General features: G+C 45.4%; 1 protein-coding gene across 1 annotated transcript in view; it reads left to right on the top strand.

The window, feature by feature from the left end:
- Nucleotides 1-22027, top strand: part of Dkk3 (dickkopf Wnt signaling pathway inhibitor 3) — a 47015-nt gene that overhangs the window by 3175 nt on the left and 21813 nt on the right. The window contains exons 3-4 of the mRNA XM_076844212.1: nt 4119-4256; nt 6684-6767. Of these exons, the coding sequence (XP_076700327.1) occupies nt 4119-4256; nt 6684-6767 (222 nt within the window). The remainder of the gene's footprint in view (nt 1-4118; nt 4257-6683; nt 6768-22027) is intronic.

Below are 22027 nucleotides of genomic sequence, written 5' to 3'. Positions count from 1 at the left end.
AATAATTCTCAAATACCTTTTGTTTTGTTTTGTTTTTCAGTACTAGGGAATAAACCTAGAGCCTCATGCGTGCTAGGCAAGCCTGTTACTATTTGACTATATCCCCAGCTCAGAAAATAATAAATCTTAAGTGGATTGTGGCTATTGGTTGTTTTTTGGTTTTGTTTTTTAAAGAAACTACCAGAAAGCCCCTTAAATCCCATGAACACTGGATATTTGTTATTTAGTTGTTCTCCCAGGGAAGAAACAGAAAGGACCTGGATTGGATGCATTAATTGTTTACATAGTTGCATCATGAATCTGCTTTCAAGTAACTTCCTGGCGTTTCAAATAGTCCAGCTGCCTCTAGCTGTTGATGTTTCTTAAGGGAAAACAAGTAGTTCTCCTTGTAGCATCATTATTTGGAGAAACAAGTCTTCTTATGGCTTCCATCTGGGAAGTTCCTATTTTCCTGTATTACTGTATATATTACTAATATTTGTATTTTAAGGATAAAACCACTCTATATCTCCTGCCCCCATGGCCAATCTGTAACTGGTATGTTTTCAAGTGTTCTTATTGCTTCACAGCCCAAGGGAGAGCCCCAATACCAAGCCTGGGTTTTTTTTTTTTTTTGTCCAGTTTTGCCTACTTAACTGATGCAGATTCATCCAACTGTAAATGCTAGTTTTTTAGTTGTAGATGGACACAATACCTTTATTTATTTTTATGTGGTGCTGAGGATCAAACCCAGTGTCTCACATGTGCAAGGCATGCGCTCTACCACTGAGCCACAACCTCAGCCCCTGTAAATGCCATTTTTAACAACACTCACATTCCTCCTCTATGAAACAACTATTGCTTCAGGCTTAGGTTTCTCTTGCTAGTGGCAGTAATGGTTGTGGTTGAAATTTCCATTGTAAACTGTACTTTTCGTTCATGGTGCCATTAAATAACTGTTAGCTCAGTCTGTTGAAACAACCACTAGCTGAGAGAGAAGGTTTTATGAAAAGACTGTCAGCTCAGCCCACAGCAAACTCAAGATTTGGGAACTTGTCAATTATTTGCAAGCCAAGCTGTATGATTCAGATTCCAGTGGGAATCTAAAAAACATTAAAATATTCCTTTCTCCTTCTGGGTATATCCTCTCTGGCATCTTAAGGCTCCTTCTCTTTTCAGCTATATCTTTTCCATCACTAAATATGCCAGAGTCTCTTGCTTAGGGGAGAAAAAAGGAGTTGTTTCTTGCCCATCCTATCTCCCTCCCTAGCTAAATCTCTTCTATTTCTTCTGCACTGTTTTGGGCAACTCTTCACACACATCATATCTACTGCCTGCTCCTCCCATTCCTGGCAGAGGTGTTTCTTCTGAAGCTGCTCACAGGCCAGTGTGACAAAAGCAGCTACATATTACATATTTGCCACGTGAGAGCTACTGTACCAGTGCTTAGATTTCATGATCCTTCCTAACTGCATCTACTCAACAGAATAGGATCATCCTCATTTTACAGATATGGAAACTGAGGTTTGGAGAGATGTGGTGTCTTGCCCAATGTCACATGGCTGCTTTGGAGCAGAGGTGAACTTGAATGCACCTTGTTCAGTTCAATATCTCTGACATTACTGCTGCCTGACAATGCTGGAGACAACTACTTGCTTAGTCCTGTAGCCATCTCTCGGTGGCTTGGTCCTTCTAGACTTATTTGGATTCTTTACAAGCCCTTCTGCAGATAGAGCTCCCTTCTTCTAGATCTGATTCTAGCCAGTGCCCTGACTCTACTTTCTTCCTTTCCTGGTTTTTGTATTTTTTCCCAACTAGTCTGGAACTTACTGTAGCTCCCCATTGCCTGAAGCACAAGTTCTTAGGTGGGGGCAGCTGAAGAGGAAGGGACTCCTCCGAATCATCTTAGAAACTCATTGATATCTGGGTCCCATCTCCAGAAATTACAATTTTGCAGGTCTGGGAAGGGACCCAGTTATGCATGTTTGTTTGCTTGTTTGTATTTTGATATAAACTTTTCCACGTTTTTAATTGGTGTATTATAGTTATACAGGTATGCCTGTTTTTAAAAGCTTGGGGAATGGCTCCAATGTACCCATTTGGTTTAGAGCCAGGCCAGCATCCTGAAACCTTAATGCCGCTCCATGGATCTACCTGTGGACCCCTCTTTACTTCATCAGCCACTACTTTCTCCTGTGCCCACTGTGCTGTCCAGGCTACCTCAGCTTAGCCTGTGCTGTCTGCAGCACCTTCACACCTCTCCTGTCCAAATCCTACTCACTTTTTGAAACCAGTCCAATCACGCCTACTCCTCCTGGAAGCCTTGCTTCTCCTTCCTCTGGACCCCTGACTTGCTTGCAGAACCACATAAGAAAGGTTATAGTCATCATCAGATGAGACTCTCTTATCTTCCAGGAGGGCACATAATCTGCAGTCAAACAGACCTGAGTTCTAATTCAAGTTTTGCCACTTCCTAAGGATGGGATGACCTCTCTGAACCTCATTTTTTTTCTCCCTGCATCATGGGGGTAAACAACACCACCCTCACAGGGTCCCTGTGAATGTTGGCCTGTTCAGGGTATCTGGTGCCATGGCTCAGACATGGCCAATACCCCCCATATGTGGAGGTGGTTATTATGACAATTGTTATGATGGAGCCAGCGATCGAGTGTCAGCTATCTCTGCATCATCTCAGTGTCCTTGCGGGCACCCCAGGTTCTGTTCTGATTAGAGCTTTGGTGCCCAGCAGACCTCTTTGCATGTCTAGTCCAGCTTTGCAAATCTGGTTAGGGGAGGTAGGAAAAGAGGGGTTCCACCAGTACTTAAGGAAAAATAGAACAGATTTTTTTAATAGGAAAATATTTTTTTTGAGGATTAGCTTTAAGGAATAAAAATAGCCCAGAGTTGTGGAGAGCAGTATTGGAAGGTTGCCCCCGTCCACCAGAAAGTCTCATTGTGACTGTCATTTGAAATTCCTAGAGAGAGTGTCTGATTGGTCCATGATATGTGGCCTGCCTTTGGGCCCAGTCATCTGTGAATGGGTCACCTTGTCAACTGACCACTTGTCAGTCAGGACTGGGGCAGGGTGATAAATCTGGAAGGGGAAGTTGAGTACAGGCATGTGTTAACTGTTATACCTCATGGAGATGTCATGGAGGCTCAGGAGACTGGAGGATTTGATGACATGACCTTGGAAACGTGATACCAGAGGACAACTAAATGTTCAGGAAGAGCCAGAGGGAGTCGTGGATCCTGGGGAATTAGTCAGCTCTCCCCCTGCAAGGGCATCCTATGTGGGTACTCAAGAGATGTGGGCTGCCTGCAGGAGTTTCAGTACTATCTTATTTTGGATCTCCACCACCACCATCACTACCACCAGCACCAGCAGACTCAGCAAGGATTGGGAGCAAATAGCTTATTTGGGGGTGATCCCAGAAAACCACTAGCAAGAAGTGGGAAAGTGAGTTGGAAAAAGAGAATGGCAATAAAGGATATGCCCTAAGCAGATTACTGCTATGGGCATTTAGGGTCCAATCCCACGGAGTGAGCTCAGAGAGAGACTTGATTCTACGTACCTTAGAATTGTCTTGCACGGGGAGAAGCTGGGGTATTTACCCCATAGCTTGTCCCTATTGCCGGGGTGTTAATTCCATAGCACTTGGGCCTGTGCAAACCGAGCACACTTCTGTGACCAAAGAATGCCCTCCGGCAGAGAGAGAGTTGAATGTAAGCATGCCTAGGAACTGAACACAGGCAACTCCAGGTTAGGCCACCAGGATATGAGCAAGGCACCAATGGTATGATACAGGAGCCAAGACTGCTTAATGAAAGCTCAAGTTCCAGCTCCACCCTTCCCAGGGAGTTTGGGGAATTTACCTAACCATCCCGGGCGTCAGTTTTTCCATTTGTAAAATGGGGCAGTAACTCCCATCACCTAGGCTAATAGTGAGATGTAAGGGCTGTAGTACATGTAAGGCATTTGGTGCAGTGTCTTATCCTAATGGGTAACTCAGTGGCCTGTCAATGTCATCATCCTTTGTGATCGCACAAGAGGCAAAGAGGTGGTTCTTTTTTTCTAATGGTCTCCCATTTGTAACTAGAGAGAACAATTGTGCTCACTGAATTAATTGGTTCAATAGATGGAGGCAGAAGAGGCTGCTGCTAAGACATCATCAGAAGTGAACCTAGCAAGCCTACCTGCCAGCTATCACAATGAGACCAACACAGACACCAAGGTGGGAAACAACACCATCCACGTGCACCGAGAAATTCACAAGGTAAGGGTGGGCGTGGCCAGCACTGCTTCCTTCCTGTGGGCACCCAGTCTTGTTGGAGAACTGTAGTACTATTTACATATTTGAGACACAGCCAAAGATGCAAATGGGAATAGTAAAATGCAGATTAAAAACCAGAGGGAGTGTGAGTACTGTTTAAAAGAAAGAGGTTTACTTTTGCATTTAAGCAATAGATTTCACACTAGGCTTCCTACCTAGTTTAGAAGAAGGGTTTTTATCTCTTAGGTTTTTATGTATGTCTCAGGAGGGGTAGAAATAGAGACCTGTTATGGTGAACAGATCCTCACTGTTTCCCTAGGAGGGGCTCAGATGTGATATCCCACCTTCAGAAGGGGAACCCTCTGTTGCAATGAGTTTAAACACTCATTCATTTACTGGTTATTCATTTAAACTTCTGCAGCGGATTTTTTTTTCCTCCTAAACACCTGCCTAGTCTCTTGTTCTGATATCTTGCATGAGGAGCAAGCAAGTTCATTTCCCATCTGACCTGGTGAAGAAAGCTTTGCAGATCTAGAGGAATGTAGAATTCAACTGCTCACAGAGCCAGAGGTCTCCAGGTTGATATGGACAGAACTTAGAAAACTACTGTCTGTATTCTGCTAAAGAGGCTGCTGTGCAGATATTCAGGGTCATTGTTGGAGGCTGTAGAGTTGACATTGTTGTGAATATCAAAGAGCTTGACCTCTAATCTTATCTCAACTCCTACAGTTAAGGTCATAATGGCTACCACGAAAGAGTCTTGCATTTGTTCAAGTGTCCAGGTAATTACCTGGTTGAAACAATGGGGTTTCTGTCCCAGAGAGCACAACGGAATCAATGTTATTGCCTCGTCTATAAAATAGCTTTTGTGGGGCTCTTCTCCCACTGCCTAGAGATGGGCCCAGCTAGATGGATCAGTTGTAGAGCATGATCCTCATGCAAATGAGCAAGTCCCCCAGTGGAACAGAATCCCTAGGTATTGCTCATGGAAGACTGGGTATCGTTTATTAAAGTGATTATTTCATTCTTGTCAAAACCAATATTAAGTCATTCTTCTGACAGTAGCCAACAGGTTCGGCTGTATCTTAAAATTGTTTCTTGTAGATCTCCAAATACCTGCACATTGAGTCCTCCCAGTAACTAGAGTGATTTTAAAAAATCAATTAACTTTATCCTCACAGCATTTATAAAACAAGAATATCAAAAACTGCAGTATGTAGTATTATGAGGGTCAGATGATCTAAAGTATATGAAAGTTTACTATAAACTGTAAAGTGACCTGCAAAAGCAAGTTGTTCTTGTATTATTGTTGTTATGCTACAGTGAAGTTGTGTTACCAGCACAGTATAGTAGTAGTCCTCCAGTGGTGTCTGTGGAGCACCGTCCTGTGCAGTACTTCATGAAAGAGGAGCTGAATAGGGCGACATATATTTGGAAAGCATTGTATATCCCTCAAATGAAAAAAAAATGCATGTTGGTATAATCAGGCTCTGAGAAGTCCTACAACCCATTTATAAAGAACTAGAATTTTTAAAAAATATGATATTATTTAATCAATCCTGCAAAAAAAAGAGGCATGGATAAAGAAGACATCATTTCATTTCTGTGGACAAGAATTATTTAGGCAGAAATGTAGAAATGTGGCAATAAAGACAAGGTCCTTAACTCCTCAGAACTGAAATTTGATCCCTCACTGCAAATTAGGCCAAGGGTTTCCGCTTTATCCTGGTGGCAGACTTCTGTCATATTAGAGCTGGCAGGGACATGAAAGATGATGTGGAAATGAGAAAACTGTGAATCAGAGAAAAGAAATGACTTGTTCCAGGCCACATACTAGATGGTTGTCAGCAAAGAACAGATCTGCCAGCTGTTAGGCCAACACAGTCCTTAGGGCCTTTGTTGGGGCAGGAAGGGCCTGGGTTCCACTTGGTGCTGGGCTTTGGGGTGCCTGCACTTGAGCACAGAATCAGAGGCAGGTGACAGGGGATAAGGAGAAAGTCCTCGTTTGGTTTAAACACTTTCTTGATGAACTGAATACGATTCTCAGTATCAGGAGCATGGCCAGACTTGCTTGTGTCTCACGAAAGACATTTGAATAGACACCCAGATTTGAAGTTTGTCCAAAAAAAAAGTCGACACTGAGTTTCAAGTGATGAGCACCAAAAATGGTGAACATGCTGCCGTTTGGGGCACTGCTGAGGGTCTGGCATGCATCACCTTCTTCCTACCTCCTGGTGACCCACCCAGGCTGCTGTGAGCATCTCCTACCAGGCTCCAAGGGCAGGCTGCTGATGGAGCTCAGAAAGCAAGGAGCTAGGTAGCCTGGCCACTTTCCCTGATGCTCCTGCTTCTGCAAATGAAATAAACAGACTGAAGGGATTCTCCTGGACTTCCTTCGATTTCACGTTCACTATACCCTTTCTACTGTAGATAACCAACAACCAAACCGGACAGACGGTCTTTTCAGAGACAGTTATTACATCTGTGGGAGATGAAGAAGGCAAAAGGAGCCATGTAAGTCATCCTTTCCCCTCACCCCAGGGCACATATGCCTGTGGTCAGCCTGCCCAAAGGGAGCCAACTGCTGGGCACCTCTCCTGCCTCATTTCTACCCAGATTCCCCAATTCCTGCTTTCCTGGTCAGACCGTGCAGTCTGGTAATAGGCTAAGCCTCCATGCAGTTGTGTGTCAGAATCAGTAGAGAAGCTAAACCCAGTGGTCATTTGCATCTCAGTGTTGAAAGGGGAACAAACAGGTACCAGGTATATTGATTGGGGACCCTGGTGACAGACCTGGTGCATCTAACAGTAAAACACCCAGAGCCTTTGGGATGGCTCAGGCCTGGTATAATCCCAGCCCTGGCCAGGCAGTTTGGGAGCAAAAGTGCATTAAGTGAAACCCAATGGCCTTCAGGGATAAATGTTGATCCCCCGGTGTGTTGCTTTTACTTAGTCCAAAGGTGGAATGGATTTTGTAGAAACTCATAGTTCTAAAGTTGAAAGGGGGAAGCTTTCACAAACCTGGGCCTAGGTCAGGGGATGAGCCACTGGTTTAACCTCCAGGCCAGTAGAGACTCAACTGTACTTTGTCTTCTCAGAAATAGCAGGCTGTGATTTGGACATGGTCAACAGCAACATTGTGCCTCCTCTATGAGACTTACCAGGACCATGGGGCTCTGTGCCCAGATGCCCTATGCACCCCTGGCTTTCTAAGGGCACCTGCTAGAGGCCCAGGTGTGCACGGGGATGCAAAAGGTACATCCCATACTCCCGCTCCAGCCCCCAAGGTTTTGCCCACCTCTCTTGGCCTGATTGCTGAAAGAGAGCTAGTGAACTGCTAATAGTTCAGAAGGTGGGGTTGTCTTGGTTTGTAGTTGGAATTTTGTTTTGTTTGGTTTTGGGTATGGTGTTCAAATATCAGAGCTGACCTGTAGGCTGGGGGTATGGGTAGCTGTATGAGGGTGGTGACCTGCCATTCAAGGCAGTGTGGTGGGCAGTGACTGGAACTATGCAGTGACCTGGCGATGGAGGTTGGAAGCATGCATTTATCATGTACAAGCTGGGGCACCTCAGTGATGTCGCCTTCAAGTGAGGTACAATTGCATCATCTCTTAGCCCTGAAAACATAGAGGCCTATGAAACAAAGATGGGTTTAACCAGGCTGGCAGGAAGAGAGGCCAGCTTTCGAAGAAGGGAAGAGAGAGAAGGAAGCAGAAGAAAAGCCAGGCAGCCGGCCTTCAGCTGTGATCAGGTTTCCTGCAAGGGAAGCTGTAGAGTCCTGATCTGAGTCTGGGGCTGAGCTTGACGAGGGGATAGAGAGCCTGCGCAGAGGAGTGGAAAGGGCTGGGCAAACTGAATTCACAGGGCTGTGCGTTAGAAAAAAAGCCTTGGTTCTCAAGTTTTTTAAAAGTTCATACATATTGCATGATGGTTCAGTTTTGCTCCAGGAAGTTTCCTACAGCCTGGGCAGCAGCCTGCCCATGAGCCCAGCTGCACCTGCCAGAGGCCCATGTGTTTGTGGGGATGCAATAGGTACATCCCATACTCCCACTCCAGCCCCCGAGTATCAGGTTTAGAGCCCTGTGATGGGGAAATTGAGATTCTGGTAGTAGTGGGTAGGTAAAGAGACAAGATCTCAAAGATGTCAAGAGCATGCTTGGGTTAAGGGACAACTGTCTCCACTATTGTTCTGTGAACCATGGCTCTGTGCGAGTTTCCCAGATGCATGTGACCTAGTGTGTCCATGTGAGGCCCTGCTTCAGGCTTCAGCCGGGAGGCCAGGATCCACACACCTGCCCACTCAGTCCCATGTTCATCTGGTGATGGGGGACCCACACACGGCACCCTTGTGTGGTGCATAGTCCGAAACCCTCTGTACCACAGCCTGGGAATGCTGGATGGTGATGAATGGTGAATTCAAGAAACCCAGAAGGCACCGACTCCTTGAGTTTTTCTTGATTTCTGCTCAAGCCCTAGGGCTGTGAGTTCAGGGAGTTTCTCTGCGAGAATAAATGCCAGTTTGATGGTGCAGGAGGGAGACCTGAGAATCTGATGCTTCACCAGCCCGCATTTGGCAAGTCCCACAGGGCTGCAGAGAACAGACTGGAGACTTTTCAAGCCATTCATGAAGGGGTTAGCATGTGACAGAGATGGCGTGGGAATCTTCCTGCACAGCCTGGCTCATTGTGAGAGAGGCCTGTCCAGCTCCCAGTGTCCGGGGCATGCTCCCATTCACCCACCTTTCCATTTCTGGGGTCACTGCTATCCTAACACAATTGAGCTGAGGCTCGAGTGCTGTCTTTATGGAGAGTAAGAAGCTGTGAAGACCAGACTGCCTTCAAAGAATTGCAGAGGGTCATGCACTGTCGCTGCTGTCCTGTTCCTCATATTTGCAGGTTAATGATTTTTACAGTTGGTTCCGAATTACCCTTCACACTGCAGAAACTGTCTCTTAAAGGGGAAAGTGAAGTTTGCCATTCCAAAGCACAAAAATTAAATGCAGTTCAAACCTTAAAATCCTATAAACAGGGGCTCAGTTTTTAGAATTTAAAATTCCCAGATGAATTTGATTAAAAATAACCACCTAACACCCCACATTTTCCTCGCTTTAAATGCTGGTATGTGTATTAATATGTATGGTAATCCAAGGAGGCTCATGGAAAGTTACAGACAGTAACACTATATGCCTGTCTAGAAATTTCACACGGTCTGTGCAAGGTGCTGGTCTGTTTTTAACATTCAAATGGGAGGGGGAAAGGCCACCGCGGCTTGTTATTTCACCTGGGTGCATCTGCAATGGTGATGTGGTCTGACGTCCTTTTGGGGGGGCTTTTGTGCTGAGCTTTCAGCTGGGTCCCTTTCACGGGCCATTGGAGAGGCTGACCAGTGTTGTGCTACTGTTGTTCAGGGGATTAGGAGGAAAGTGGAGTGTTAGAAGCTAGAGAGTGGACAAGCCTTTATGCATGAATAGGAAGCTTTTATTTACAAAGGAGCCCAGCCCAATTAAGCCAAGAAATCATTTAGAAAGGATGCGCCCTCTAATTAAAATGCAGTTCACAGTGACATTTTGCATTTGTTGCCCTTCTGGGTTCTCCTTCTAAGGTGCTGTAGCAGACTGGGTTATTCTTCCACTCGAACATCCCTAGTTTGAAGCTCCATCCTGGTTTGCTCAGGTACAACCAACTCCAAGATACTGGTCATTGCCTCTGAAGCACACAGAGGGGGACAGATTTCATTACCAAAAACATCCAAGCTGTATAAGTTTGAATGACCCAGCAACTTCCCTGTTTCAGAGAGTGACCAGCACTGATGCTGCCTTTTGACTGGAGACGGACTGTGAACAGTGCCCTGGAATTCTCTGCAAGTCTGAAGCCAGTACCTTTCCTGTTAGGAGAATCCTTGGCTTGCTATTCCTCTTGGCACCTCGGGGGAGTGGGATGTGAAACTGGGAGAACTTTTGGAAGGTTTTGTGTCTGTTTGCTTTCCGTGGGGCAGTAAGCATCCCGTCCCCTGGGGGCACAGAGAGACCAAACCCCACCAAGAACTTCTTTCCCCTTCAGTCCCTAGGTTCTTCCCTCACCCCAACTTGTTCATTCGTCACAGCGGGAAGGCAGGCGGGTGCTGGCTTTCTTTCTTCCCATTGCCCTATTTCTGATCTTGCAGTCTATCAGGTTAATGAATGTCAGGGGGACTATGATGTCCAGTCACCGGAGGTCATGTTAACAGAATTGCACCAGGGGTGGGTGCAGACCCTCTAGGGAGACTGAGTCAGTTCCCAGAGAGGCTGCTTCTTGGGGAGTCCTGCTGGACCCAGGATTGCTGGGTAGAGTCCCAGGACATGCAGCTCTTCTCTTCCTGTCAGTCTTGAGGCGGGATGGAGAAGTCTGAAGAAGGAGTGAGCAGACCCGGCTTGGCCCTGTGAGCTGTGCCCTCAGCACCTCCATTTGTTCATCAGTCAAATGGACTCATCAGCTCCCTTTCATAAGACCCAGCGTGGATCCAAATGTGTGTGACAAGATATACAAAAGCTCTTTGTGTGAGCCTCATTATTATCAAAAAGTAATTAAAAGTGGGCTCTAATTGGCTTCTTCCCTGGTTCCCACCAACCTCCTGCTAAAGAACGGAATTAGGCTGGACATTGAGGCCGCGTGTGAGCTTCCATTTACCTCTTTCCTCTGCTGCGTTAGCCTTGGGCTCATGTCATTCCGCAGCACCCAGCCTCACCCTCTGAGTAGGTGCTTTGCAGGAGCTACATGCTCCTGGCCACAGGGTCAACTCATCCTGCCACTGTTCCTCTGTGCCCAAGATGTGCACAGGGAGCAGCTGGGAGGGATCCGGATGGAAGGAAGGAAGCCCCATGTGAAGGACAAGTAGAGGTTCTGTTGGTCCTGAGCTGACAGGTTCTAGGTTGAAGTCCTGGCTTGGCAGGGTACATGACGGTTTCTGTAGGAGAAAACAGACCTGTCATTCTAAGGATGGTGGTGAGTCTCATGTGAATGTCCAGTTTCCATGTCCTAGAATCACACAAAGAATATGGATAGGTCACGGGTGAGTGAGAAACTGAAGCTCCAACCTTTGGTTTTTGTATCCGGATGAAAGAGAAATATAAAGGCAGACATGTAAAAACCAAACAAGAGAATTTTATTATAAGTGAAAGTGAGGCTCCAGTAAAGAACCTCTTAAGAGAGAGTGGGTCATCTCTGAGCAGAGAATGACAAAGGAAACGTAATGTGACTTCCAAATTTATTACTGTTTGATGTTTCCCAGGAGAACTGGGGTCCACCTTTTGTAGTCTCCACCAATCAGATGTTTAACTCACATTGGGTGGGGGAATTTTGAGTTGACTTTCTGGAACTGTCATGGTGAACTGTCGTGGTGGCCATGCATGCTATTCCGGGGGGGCTTCATCTTCAAATCAATCATGTGTTAGTGTGGGTGCCGGGGTCAATTACTGGGCGGACTTCATCTTAGTGCACCTATGTTATTAATGATATTTCCCTCCTAAAACACATGAAGAAACCTATGGCCATAAATCTTAATTTTACCGTGACCCCAATAGATCCTGTCAGGAGTTAGCCCCATCGATCTTTATTTCCTGACCTATTTTTTAACCATTTCCCTTTTTTTCCTCATGTTTATTCTTGGGGTTAATATACCTGTTGCTCTACAAGTTACTTGATTGTTCATTAGAGGCAGTTCGAAGAAATCCTGTGACCCTGCTTTATTATGGATTAGCGTTCCATTGCTCATTACTAACTATAACCTAACAGGTACTTAGGGTTCTAGATTCATATTTTGAGTTGTCTTTGTGATTTCTAGCCAAAAGGCCCTTGTGCCCTAATCCAAAAGAAAAAAAAATTGGGGGGAAAAATTGAAGGATGAGGTATCATTCTGAGAAATGGGTCAATAATACTCAGTTAAAGTTAATGTAAGCGAGCTATTTTTGTGGGGTAGGGTATCTTTTTTGAGTTATAATCTGGGATATTAAGTTGTATACTCCTCAATTTAAATATCCTTCAGAAAGAAATTCATTAAATATAAATGATTTTATATCCAAAATCTAAACACTATAGAGTAAAAAAATAAGTTTCAAATAAATTGGTATAAAAGGACATCTTTAACAAAATGTTAAGTAAAAAAGAACAGTATACAGGTAACAAAATATACACATGAGGTTTAAAAATATATCATTTTAAAAGAAGAAAGTATGCATAAAAAAGCTTGCTAAAATATATACTAAATCATGACTAGTAGGAATTTCTGGAGGAACTTACATTGCAGAGACTTTTCCTTTATGGATTTCTGTAATTTAAAGATATTTTTAAAAGATCTTGTAAATTATTTTCAAGTTTGATCTAAACACACACACACACACACACACACACATGCACACACATTATTACCGATTTGGCAAGTATTTTCATTGTGTAAATTCTAGGGATTGTATTGCTGCATGTCAAAGGGTGAGCCTATCTCAGATTTTTGAGAGACTGTCCCCAATTTTTCACCAGAAGATCTCATGCTCTAGGTTTTTACCCATTGCAACAATTTTGGAGGTTTATTTCCCCAGCCTCACCCGCAGTGGAACTGTCATGGTGATCACCTGTGAGTTCAGGAGCAAAGGAGATCCTCTTTGTGCTCATGTTTTTTACTTTGAGTCGGTCCAGGGGGCCGGCTGTTTGGAAGTTGCATGTTGTAGCCAATACAGAGGTCTCTTCAAGCTGACCTTATTTTATTGTATCCTCATGACAATACCATATGAAAGGAACTTGTGTTAACCCCATTTGACAAGTTCTAAGGCATAGAGCAGGGAGAAAAGTCAGTTGTGCACTCCAGACTGAAGACCAAATACCACCTACCCCAATATGGGGCAGTTCAGGGATGTGGGAGATACCAGCAGGATGTAGCCAAGTGCCCAGGGTGTTTGGGAGCTGAGTCACACAGGGGAGTAAGTGACAGTGACTTGCCTGGCGACTGCCTCCACCCCTGTAAATACAAATAAGGCAGGTGCTTCCTCCTTCTACCTTCCCCTATCTCCACAGACTCCCCCAAACAGATATTTAGATGCCTCTGGCAGGAGCAGCCCTTCAGTGATGTATTTAAAGACCAGGCACAGGCAGATCCAATTCAAAGGGCACCCTTGTTGCTTATCAGTTATATGGTTTGGGCTAAGCTCTTTAACTGCTCTATGCCTTGGCGTCCCTGCATGTCAAATGGGGTTAACACAAATTCCTTTCATATGGTATTATTATGAGGATAAAATAAAGTAATCCAGATTCATACCACTGTACACTGTACAGTGCCTGGAATGCAAAATGTGAGCCGTTTGTAACCATATTGTTTGATCACCCCCAGTCCATGCCTATCAAAATTCCCAGCATTAACTCATATGCATGTTATTTTGAGTACTATTCTATTTCTGGGAGGTAATTATAAAAGATAGTCTCTAACATCAAAAGGTACGTGGCTAGTGGTGGGCCAACAAAACCACAAACAGATCATTACAATATGGATGTGTAATTTCTAAGGCAGAAGTTGTACAGGGCCTGGTGGGAACATGGCAGTAGGGCCCAGGAATTCAGAGAATACGTTGATAGGAGGCCATTCTTCATGGGTTGCTCATGTTTCTGCTCATTCTGTAAGCAGAGGTGCTAACTGCCCTTACATTTCAGACTCTTTCTTCAAGGTGTGCTTGCAGTCCATTATAAAAAGTTTGGGTTGGCTAAGCTTCAGATTTCTTAGGTGTGATGCAAACCTGCTATTTTTGTAGCATCTATTTGGGCCTCTGTGTGCATGTGTGGGACTTGGGGAGCTAGGGGAACTGATACAGATGTGAAGCACATGCTGCTTCAATAAAGTCCTTTGTCTCTGACCCAGGAGGCTCATGTCTTCTGCAGATTCACTTGTCACCTTGCAAATTAATGGAATCTCAGATCCTTTGCACTCTTGACAGGCTTTCTGGAAGAGGTGGCAGTTGAGCTGTCTTTTGAATGGTGTCTAGGAATTCTCAGCAGTTGTGGGAGGAAGGGCATTCCTTGCAGAAGCATTCTTCACTTAAATCAAGGAGGCATGCAGAAATCAGAATACTGATTGAGCCAGAGCTGGAGATATGCCTAGAAAGCAATAGCTGAAGCTTTGGAGGGGTAGGAATTGGAACACCAAGGGCTTTGAGAGCCAAACCAAGGTGTAAGGAGTACTTGCTGAGTTAGGAATCTGTCCTACATCTGCAGCACTTGACTGCACAGTATCATGAGACACCATGCAAGCCCCAGAGGAGACAGCCAGGAAGATGTGGTTTGGATGAAGGAGATGTTGCTGGGGACGGGGTTTTGCTTAATCCTGCTGAAGCTTGAGGCCTTCGTCTTCTTTGGGCTGCAAAGCCTGTGCCCTGCAAAAGCCTGGCTTCAGGCCTGGAAATCTGGAAACCTTTACTTTGAAACGGGGCACTTTGCTTTTGTTTGGTGCCAGTGGACAGGCCACATAAGTGACAGTGATTGGACCTGAAATCTCATTAGGATGATGGTGGCAGCTGCAGAGCCAGCAGATTTCTGTTGCCTGTGACTAGTCTGAGCGTGGCAGCTCCTCTGAGCAGGCATGAGGTTGTCCACGATCCGAACCTGAGAATTTTTGCAAATCAGTCTGGACAGCACTCATTAAGGGTCCTTTACATCTTAGCTGTCAGACAGGTGAATCCCTGTCCTTCCTTCCCCTTGTCCTCATTCTGAAAACCTGGTGAATTCATTTTGTTTGTTTTTAAAGTAACAACCAGGGTTGCAACATCCCCCTCCCCCCTCAGTATTCCATTGTTTAGACACCATGATTCAGAAACTGACCAGATGAACCAGTTGCTCTCCAAATTCACCCGTTGGGTAAATCCTGATAACAGTTTACACCAATTCCTAGTTCTGTAATATGATTGAATCCTCAATAATGATTAATGACCATAAAGACATCGCTAGTAATAGATAATAGTTAAAGTAAAAGCTGCTCTTCCTGGGGGCCCTGCCTCTGTGCTAACTCTGTACTTATTAAACAACAGCTCCCTGTTCCCCACCTCCAGCCTCTGACAACCAATATTCTACCTTCTGTCTCTGTGACGTAGGTTCCTCCAGGTGCCTCCTACTGGTGGAATCTCACCTTTTTTGTGACTGGTGCATTTCACTTAACAGGGTGTCATCCGGGTTCATCCATGGTGTAGTAGTAGGTCAGAGTCTTGTTCCTTTTTAAGGCTGAATAACAATACTCCATTTTATATATACACCACGCTTTGTCTGTTTATCAGTCAATAGTCACTTGAGCTGTCCCATCACCGAGGCCACTGCGAACAGTGCTGCCATGGGAGTGCAAACACCTCTTCCCAACGCTGCTTCCAGTTCTTTGGGGTGCCTCCCAGAAGTGTCATTTCGGGATCCCACGTTCCGCCTACTTTGATTTGGTTGAGAAACCACCATACCGTTTCCCTGTGGCTCCGTTATCTTAGACCCCTGTACAATGTGGACCTCTCAGTTTTCATGACCGAAGGCTCAAGGAGGCAGAGCCTAATGTGAGCGGAAGGATTGTCTAAAACTTCCTGGTCTCTGCTGCCCTTGGATAAAGCAATGCCTCCCCTAGTCCAGTGGTCACCAGCAGCGGGCAGCCTGTCTCAGGGGTGTCTTTAAGGCCTGACCGAGACCGCAGCCTCTTGTCAGTGTGGTAAAATTCAGGCCTGGGCTTTTGCAGGATCAGGCTGCAACTCAGGGAATCTCTCTGGTATCCGAAGACCTGCTCTTCAGGCTATTTAGGAATTGGAGCCGCCTTCACACCCTCCACTTGAGACTGCTTTACCACACCCATGGCCTCCTAAAAGAATTCCCAAGGCTTCAGGGCTTCCTGCTTTCCTGCTAGGGATTTGACGCTGGTGGGGTGGGGGGCTCAGCTGGGGCCTCAGGCCCCCACTGAAAGGTCTTGTGGCCCTGATGGTGTTTGGATTCCCACCAGCAGGAGGGAGGGATTCCTGGGAGGTGGACTGGAGACAGTGCCAGCAGAGGCCTGGGCAAGACACCAGGGCAGTGGAAGGGAACTGGGTCAGGATGGGGGTCGGGGTGCCGAGGACAGACTGAATGCTCTCAGGGAATTCAGTCGTGCCCCAAATCTGACAAGCTGAGCTGTTCTCCCAGATCAGGCAGAAAATGTCTATCCCAGTCACATCCCCAGCAGACTAAAGGGACAATGATGGATGGAGACTGAGTCATCTAAATGTTTGCCCAGATCTCGTTGCTCTGTCTAGACCTGCTGTCCCATTTTTCACCTCCACCTCCTGGAGGAGAGAGAATGAATGAGGCATCTGGGTATGTTTCAGAGGAGCACAGCACAGTGGGATTTGAGATTCAAACTGCCACAGGTTACAATCTTCGGTGGACGCTTTCCTCACCTCCCTGAGCACTGGATTCTGCTGTGAGAGGAGGAGAACCATGCTGTGTTTTATCTGTACTTATTACAGCACTGGGGATGGAACCCAGGGCCTCCTGCATGCTACTCCTAAGCTACGCCCCAGGCCAAGAAGGGTATTTTAGAAGGAAGCAATGTCTCCAAAGTATCTGGCAGTTAAGAAGTGCTAAATGAAGTGTAAGTTCTCCTTTCTGACTTTATTTCCTGTACCCCCTGGGGTAGGAAGTAGTAGTTTACTAATCTGAGTGTAATAAATTATTAAAAATGTTTATTTTCTTGCCAAGGTTTTGTTGCTTCGACCACAGTAACTGAGAAAGTTTCTGAAACACAGTAGTCAAGGTGACCCAAACAGATGAAGAAGCTCTTGTATGTGAAGACAGGCCTATGCTAAAGATAAATTAGTATTCACTGGGTCATGCAGTTATAAACGGCAGAAATCAAGGTTCCATTGAGCTTCCCTAGACCAGGAATGGAACCAAGTGGCATACATACCACCATCCCCCCATCTCCACACCCGTGGTAGACATTACTAATCAACTGCAGAGTTCTTTCCTTGTGAGCCCAGGCAGAGCCTCAGCACTTGAGGCAACACAATACTACAAGTCGCTGACAATCAACTGGAAAAAGACTGTACTTGAACATTTCCCACCCTGTGTTTACAGATGAGAAAACAGAGATGGGTGGGAGGTATCTCCAAATCATGCAGCAATCAGAGCTAGAGCCTTAGATTGCAATGCTTGTGGACCTGGAGTCTCCTGCTGGAGGAAGCAGGGTTCAGGTGCCTCTGTTTTGTCATAGCTCCGAGGATCAGCAGCAGGAAGCTGGGCTGCCTAGTATGAAGAAGATAGCGAAGAGTGATGGGGGAAAAGGTCTTGTCAAGCCTGGGGGCTGAGGGGCATCGTAAGTTCCTAACGTGGTGACAAGATAATTTTCTAGACGATTGTGAGCTCTAGAAAGGCAGAGACTTCATCCATCCAGTGTGACCTCTGTATCTCTGTTCGGCATGGGACAGGTGCCCAGTAGCTGAATAAATACATTTACTAGTAGAAAGCTGTGTGACCCAGGGGTTAGTTGGAAAATATAAACAGAAGTAAAAATTCTTGAGCTGCAAATACATAAATGAGTTTTATTTGTTTGAAAGAAAGATTGTCCTCTCCCAAATGAAAGTTTCTCTTGCCTGCATCTTCATTCCTGATCACCCACCATGTGTTGGGCCATGTACTAGGTCTTTTTTTTGTGTGTTTTATTCTCTAATTCTTTTAACACTCCAAAGTTGGAATTGTTTTTATTGGTGAATACAATGGAGTTTGGAGAAGTTAAAAATAACAAAAGTCATGGTTAAGTGGTAGCACTAGAGAATGAACCCAGATATAAAATTTGACTATTTGAATAAAAGAATATATTTCTGATGGAAAAAGTCATGGGAGTTTGCCATCATAATTTTGGTGGTTCTGAAGAGTTTTCACTAGTCTTCTACTACCTATTAATGGTTTGTGTCATTTATACCAAGTGTCATTGAACAATACTCATTCCCCATGCTAAAATGGGAAACCAGAGTCACAAAAGGACACCTTGTGGCTGTGCACACAGGGTCTTCCCCCCAGGGATGGTAGAGCCCCTTGGGATCCTGGGAGGGAGCATCAGAGGAGAGTGCTTAGGAGACTGTGGAATCTCTCATCCTCTCTCTCTCTCATTCTGGCCATGACAGGGCATCAGACTTGCTGCTGCCATGGAGGAACATTCTCAACCATGGCCAAGGGGCGCTATGAGTGGGTGGCATGTGCCTGCGTCTGAGGCATTGGCCACTGACATTTTGATGATGTGATGTGGAAAATATAGCCAAAGAGAGAACCACAGGGATTTTCCATTGTCTCATAGTTCTGGGCCTCTCAGAAGAGAAAGCTAATCCAAAAGGCAGGGAGGGTAGCTATTAGGATGGAAGAATATCCAGGCTCAAAAATGGGTGAGGGCCTGCACCCAGGCCAGGGGTCCTGGAGGTTAAGGTGTGCAGAGGCCAGCAGATGCCATCCTTCCCAACCCCGTGAAGCAGTAGGACTTAGGGTCAGCCCTGTGTGCACTTGTCCCAGACTATCAGCCTGTGCCTTCTCCACTGCTTTCGGTCCCGTCAATCCCAAGCATGTCTCTGGGGACCTCCTTCCCCAGGGCAAACACACCTACACATCCTGTAGCAGAAAGGCCAAGTTGAAGGCAAGAGTTCAGGCTCAGTCTGACCTGGGCAGAGCTTCCTCCTGCTCTAGCTTTGAGAACTGATGCCCACTGCCCCTGCTGTGTGCCAGACACTGTGTGACCGTGTCATATATGCTGTTTTCCTTCTAAGCCACCGAGGATGGGTTAAGACAGCCCTACTGTAAAGAATAGGAACACAGTGACTTGCAAGGTCCCACAGTTAGAAAATGACAGAGTGGGATTTGGAAGTAAGCCTGTCTTACCCCAAGGCCTGGACTCCTCCTAGTGCACAACAGTGCCTTCCAAAAGGGCCAGATGGGTTGGGCAGGACAACTGTTGGATGCCTGGCACCTGCCCCATATATGCAGATTATCAGCCTTCATCTTTCTAGCAACAGGACTGCTTAGGGTTTATCACTCCCATTTTACAGATGAGGAAACTGTGGCCTAATAGGGTCTATGGTTGCCTCCAGGGAGAACCCAGGGAGGAAGCTGATCTTGGAAGCTCACTGGAAGGGGAGAAGCCCTAGACCCTTGGAGAGTGGGGGCAGCCAGGATGGTATGGCTGGATTCCTTGGTCCTGGCTGCAGTCCATGAGCCCCAGTGGGCAGCTCTGGGACCTCTATGAAGGAGGGTGGCTCCCGCATCTTGGGCAGGAACCCTGTGTGGCTTAGACCATCTGCATGCGGCCTTCCTTTTGCAGCCAAAGCTCCCCATGTTCTCTGCCAGCCCATGAAGCTGAAGCAAAGTATGAAGTAGCCACTTAGGCGCAAATGAGGCCAAAGCACATATTTATCCACCAATGAAATACATCAAGGCTTTTTCCAGGCCCATTAACATAAATGGCTCAACTTGAAAAGTCTAAAAAGTCTCCTTTTTCATCCAAACCATGGAAGAACTTTATGGGTAGATTTAGGGAAAGGGAAGAATAATGGCTAAAAGCAGGAAAGAAGCCTGAGGGGTTTGGAAGCTCATGAGAGGCCCAGGGCCTATGCCAGGCTGCTCCCCTCCCTGTGGCCCTGCCAGCGGTCTGGGGAATTGACTTTTCTTCTATACAGAGGAAAACAACTTTGGTTTTGTCTTCTGTTGCTTTAAATTTCCTTCCTTTTTTAACACTTTACATTTTATTTAGAACTTAATGTATAAGTGAGCACAAAAATAAATTTAATTATTTTATCTGTTATTCAGTTGGCAAACATTTGTTAAACACCTATGATAGGCTCTGTGTTCAGAAGGCACTGGTTCTCCGGAGATGAAGTAGATGTTGTTCTGTTTTTGTGAAGTCGGCTATCGAGCAGGCTGGTGGAGCAGATAAGTCAGACATGTTCAAAGTCAAATGATACAGAGGTGTGAGCTTAGTGGCTGTTTTGGTTGACTTGAAGTGGGAATAAGAAATACAAACACTGAAGGATCTCAATGTGAAAATATGGAAAGAGAAAGGAGACCAAGGAAAGAAAAAAGGAGCAGAAATTAGAGATGGGAATAAACATAGAAGAGAGAGAAGTCTGGGGATTTTAAGAGACGCTTCCTGAAGCAGGGCATGATTAACAGGTAAAAACTTGAGAAGACGTCCACTACTGTGAGACCTGAGGGGCGCCTTTGATACCGCTGTTGACCGGTGACGAGTTCTTGCTTCCCCAATGTTGAAGAATAACACCAAAGAAGCACGCCGAGGCAAGGTCAGAATAGAAATTAGAAGTTTATTAAAGGACAGCAGAAAAGACTTCTCCCGGAGGAAGAAGGGGACCCAAGAGGTGGAATCCGTGGAGGTGCGGTTGTTTCCCCTTTTTATAGTTTTGGTGATGGAATGTAGGTTGAAGGGGTTAGGACACAGGTGGGCCCAATTATCACCTTTTGGGATGGGCTTATCATTTCTCTAGGATGGGCTATCTCCAAATCTGTTGGGGGCTGTTTCCTGGGCTCCATTAACATTTCTTTGAGGTGGACTTTGGCCTAGGGCCTTTTCGGGATTTCATTAACATTCCATGAGTTGTCCTGTGTTTTCCCTGAGTCATTCCCAGCATGGTCTCCATTTTAGATTTCACTTGATATTAGACCCGATTTACCTAACTACACTGACTACCTAACTTTAAATCTGGCTTCATTCCCCCCTCTAATTTGGGAACTCCTTACTGCTGTAAGGAAGGGGGGCTTCTTCAGGCTGAAAAGGGACGGTGTGGGGCAAACCGGTCAACAGCGGTATCACCTTGAGGTGCCCTCAGGAGATCTTTTTTTATTAGTGCTTCATAGTTGTGCATATTGATCGGGCTTATTTCACATATTTGTACAGGCACACAGTATAACCATGTCATTTATCCAGTATCAGTCCCCTGTGTTCCCCTCTTCCTCCCCACTTCCCACCCCTTGGTCCCTTTCCTCTACTGATCTCCCTTTGATTTTGGGGGGATCCAGCCCCACCTTTGTTTTCCCTTTTTCCTCTCTAACTTCCACATAGGAGAGAAAAAAAAAAATAGGACCCTTAACCTTCTGAGTTTGACTTATTTTGCTTAACATGATGGTTAATTTCATCCATTTTCCTGCAAATGCATTAATTTCATTTTCTTTGTGGATGTATGAATTTCTGTTGTGTATATATCTCACATTTTCTTTATCCACTCATCTGTTGATGGGCACCCAGGCTGGTACCATAGTTTGGCCGTGTGATTGCACTGCTGTAAACTGGGCAGGCAAGTTTCACTGTAGTCAGGTGGCTTTAATTATTCTGTACGAATATGGAGAAGTGATATAGCTAGGTCATAGAGTGGTTCTATGCCTGGTCTTTTAGGAACCTCCATAATGTTTTCTATAGTGGTTGCACTAATTACAGTCCCACCAAGAGTGTAAAAGTGTTCCTTTTTCTTTTTTTTTTTTTTTAATTTATTTTACTCAGTTACACATGACAGTACAATGATCTCGACATATCATACATTTGAATCAGATGGGATATAATTTCTCATTTTTCTGATTATACAGGTTGCAGAATCACATTGGTCATGCAGTCACATATATAAGTGTTCCTTTTTTCTCCACATCCTCTCCAGCACTTATTTTTATTAGTATTCTTGGCAATTGCCATTCTGGCTGGTGTGAGATGAAATCTCAGTGTATTGCATTTCCCTTATTGCTAATGATGTTGAATACATTTTCATGTATTTGTTGGCCC

Source organism: Callospermophilus lateralis, chromosome 2, assembly GCF_048772815.1.
Source record: "Callospermophilus lateralis isolate mCalLat2 chromosome 2, mCalLat2.hap1, whole genome shotgun sequence".
Taxonomy (NCBI): Eukaryota; Metazoa; Chordata; class Mammalia; order Rodentia; family Sciuridae; genus Callospermophilus; species Callospermophilus lateralis.
This window is presented reverse-complemented; position numbering and strand designations above follow the sequence as displayed.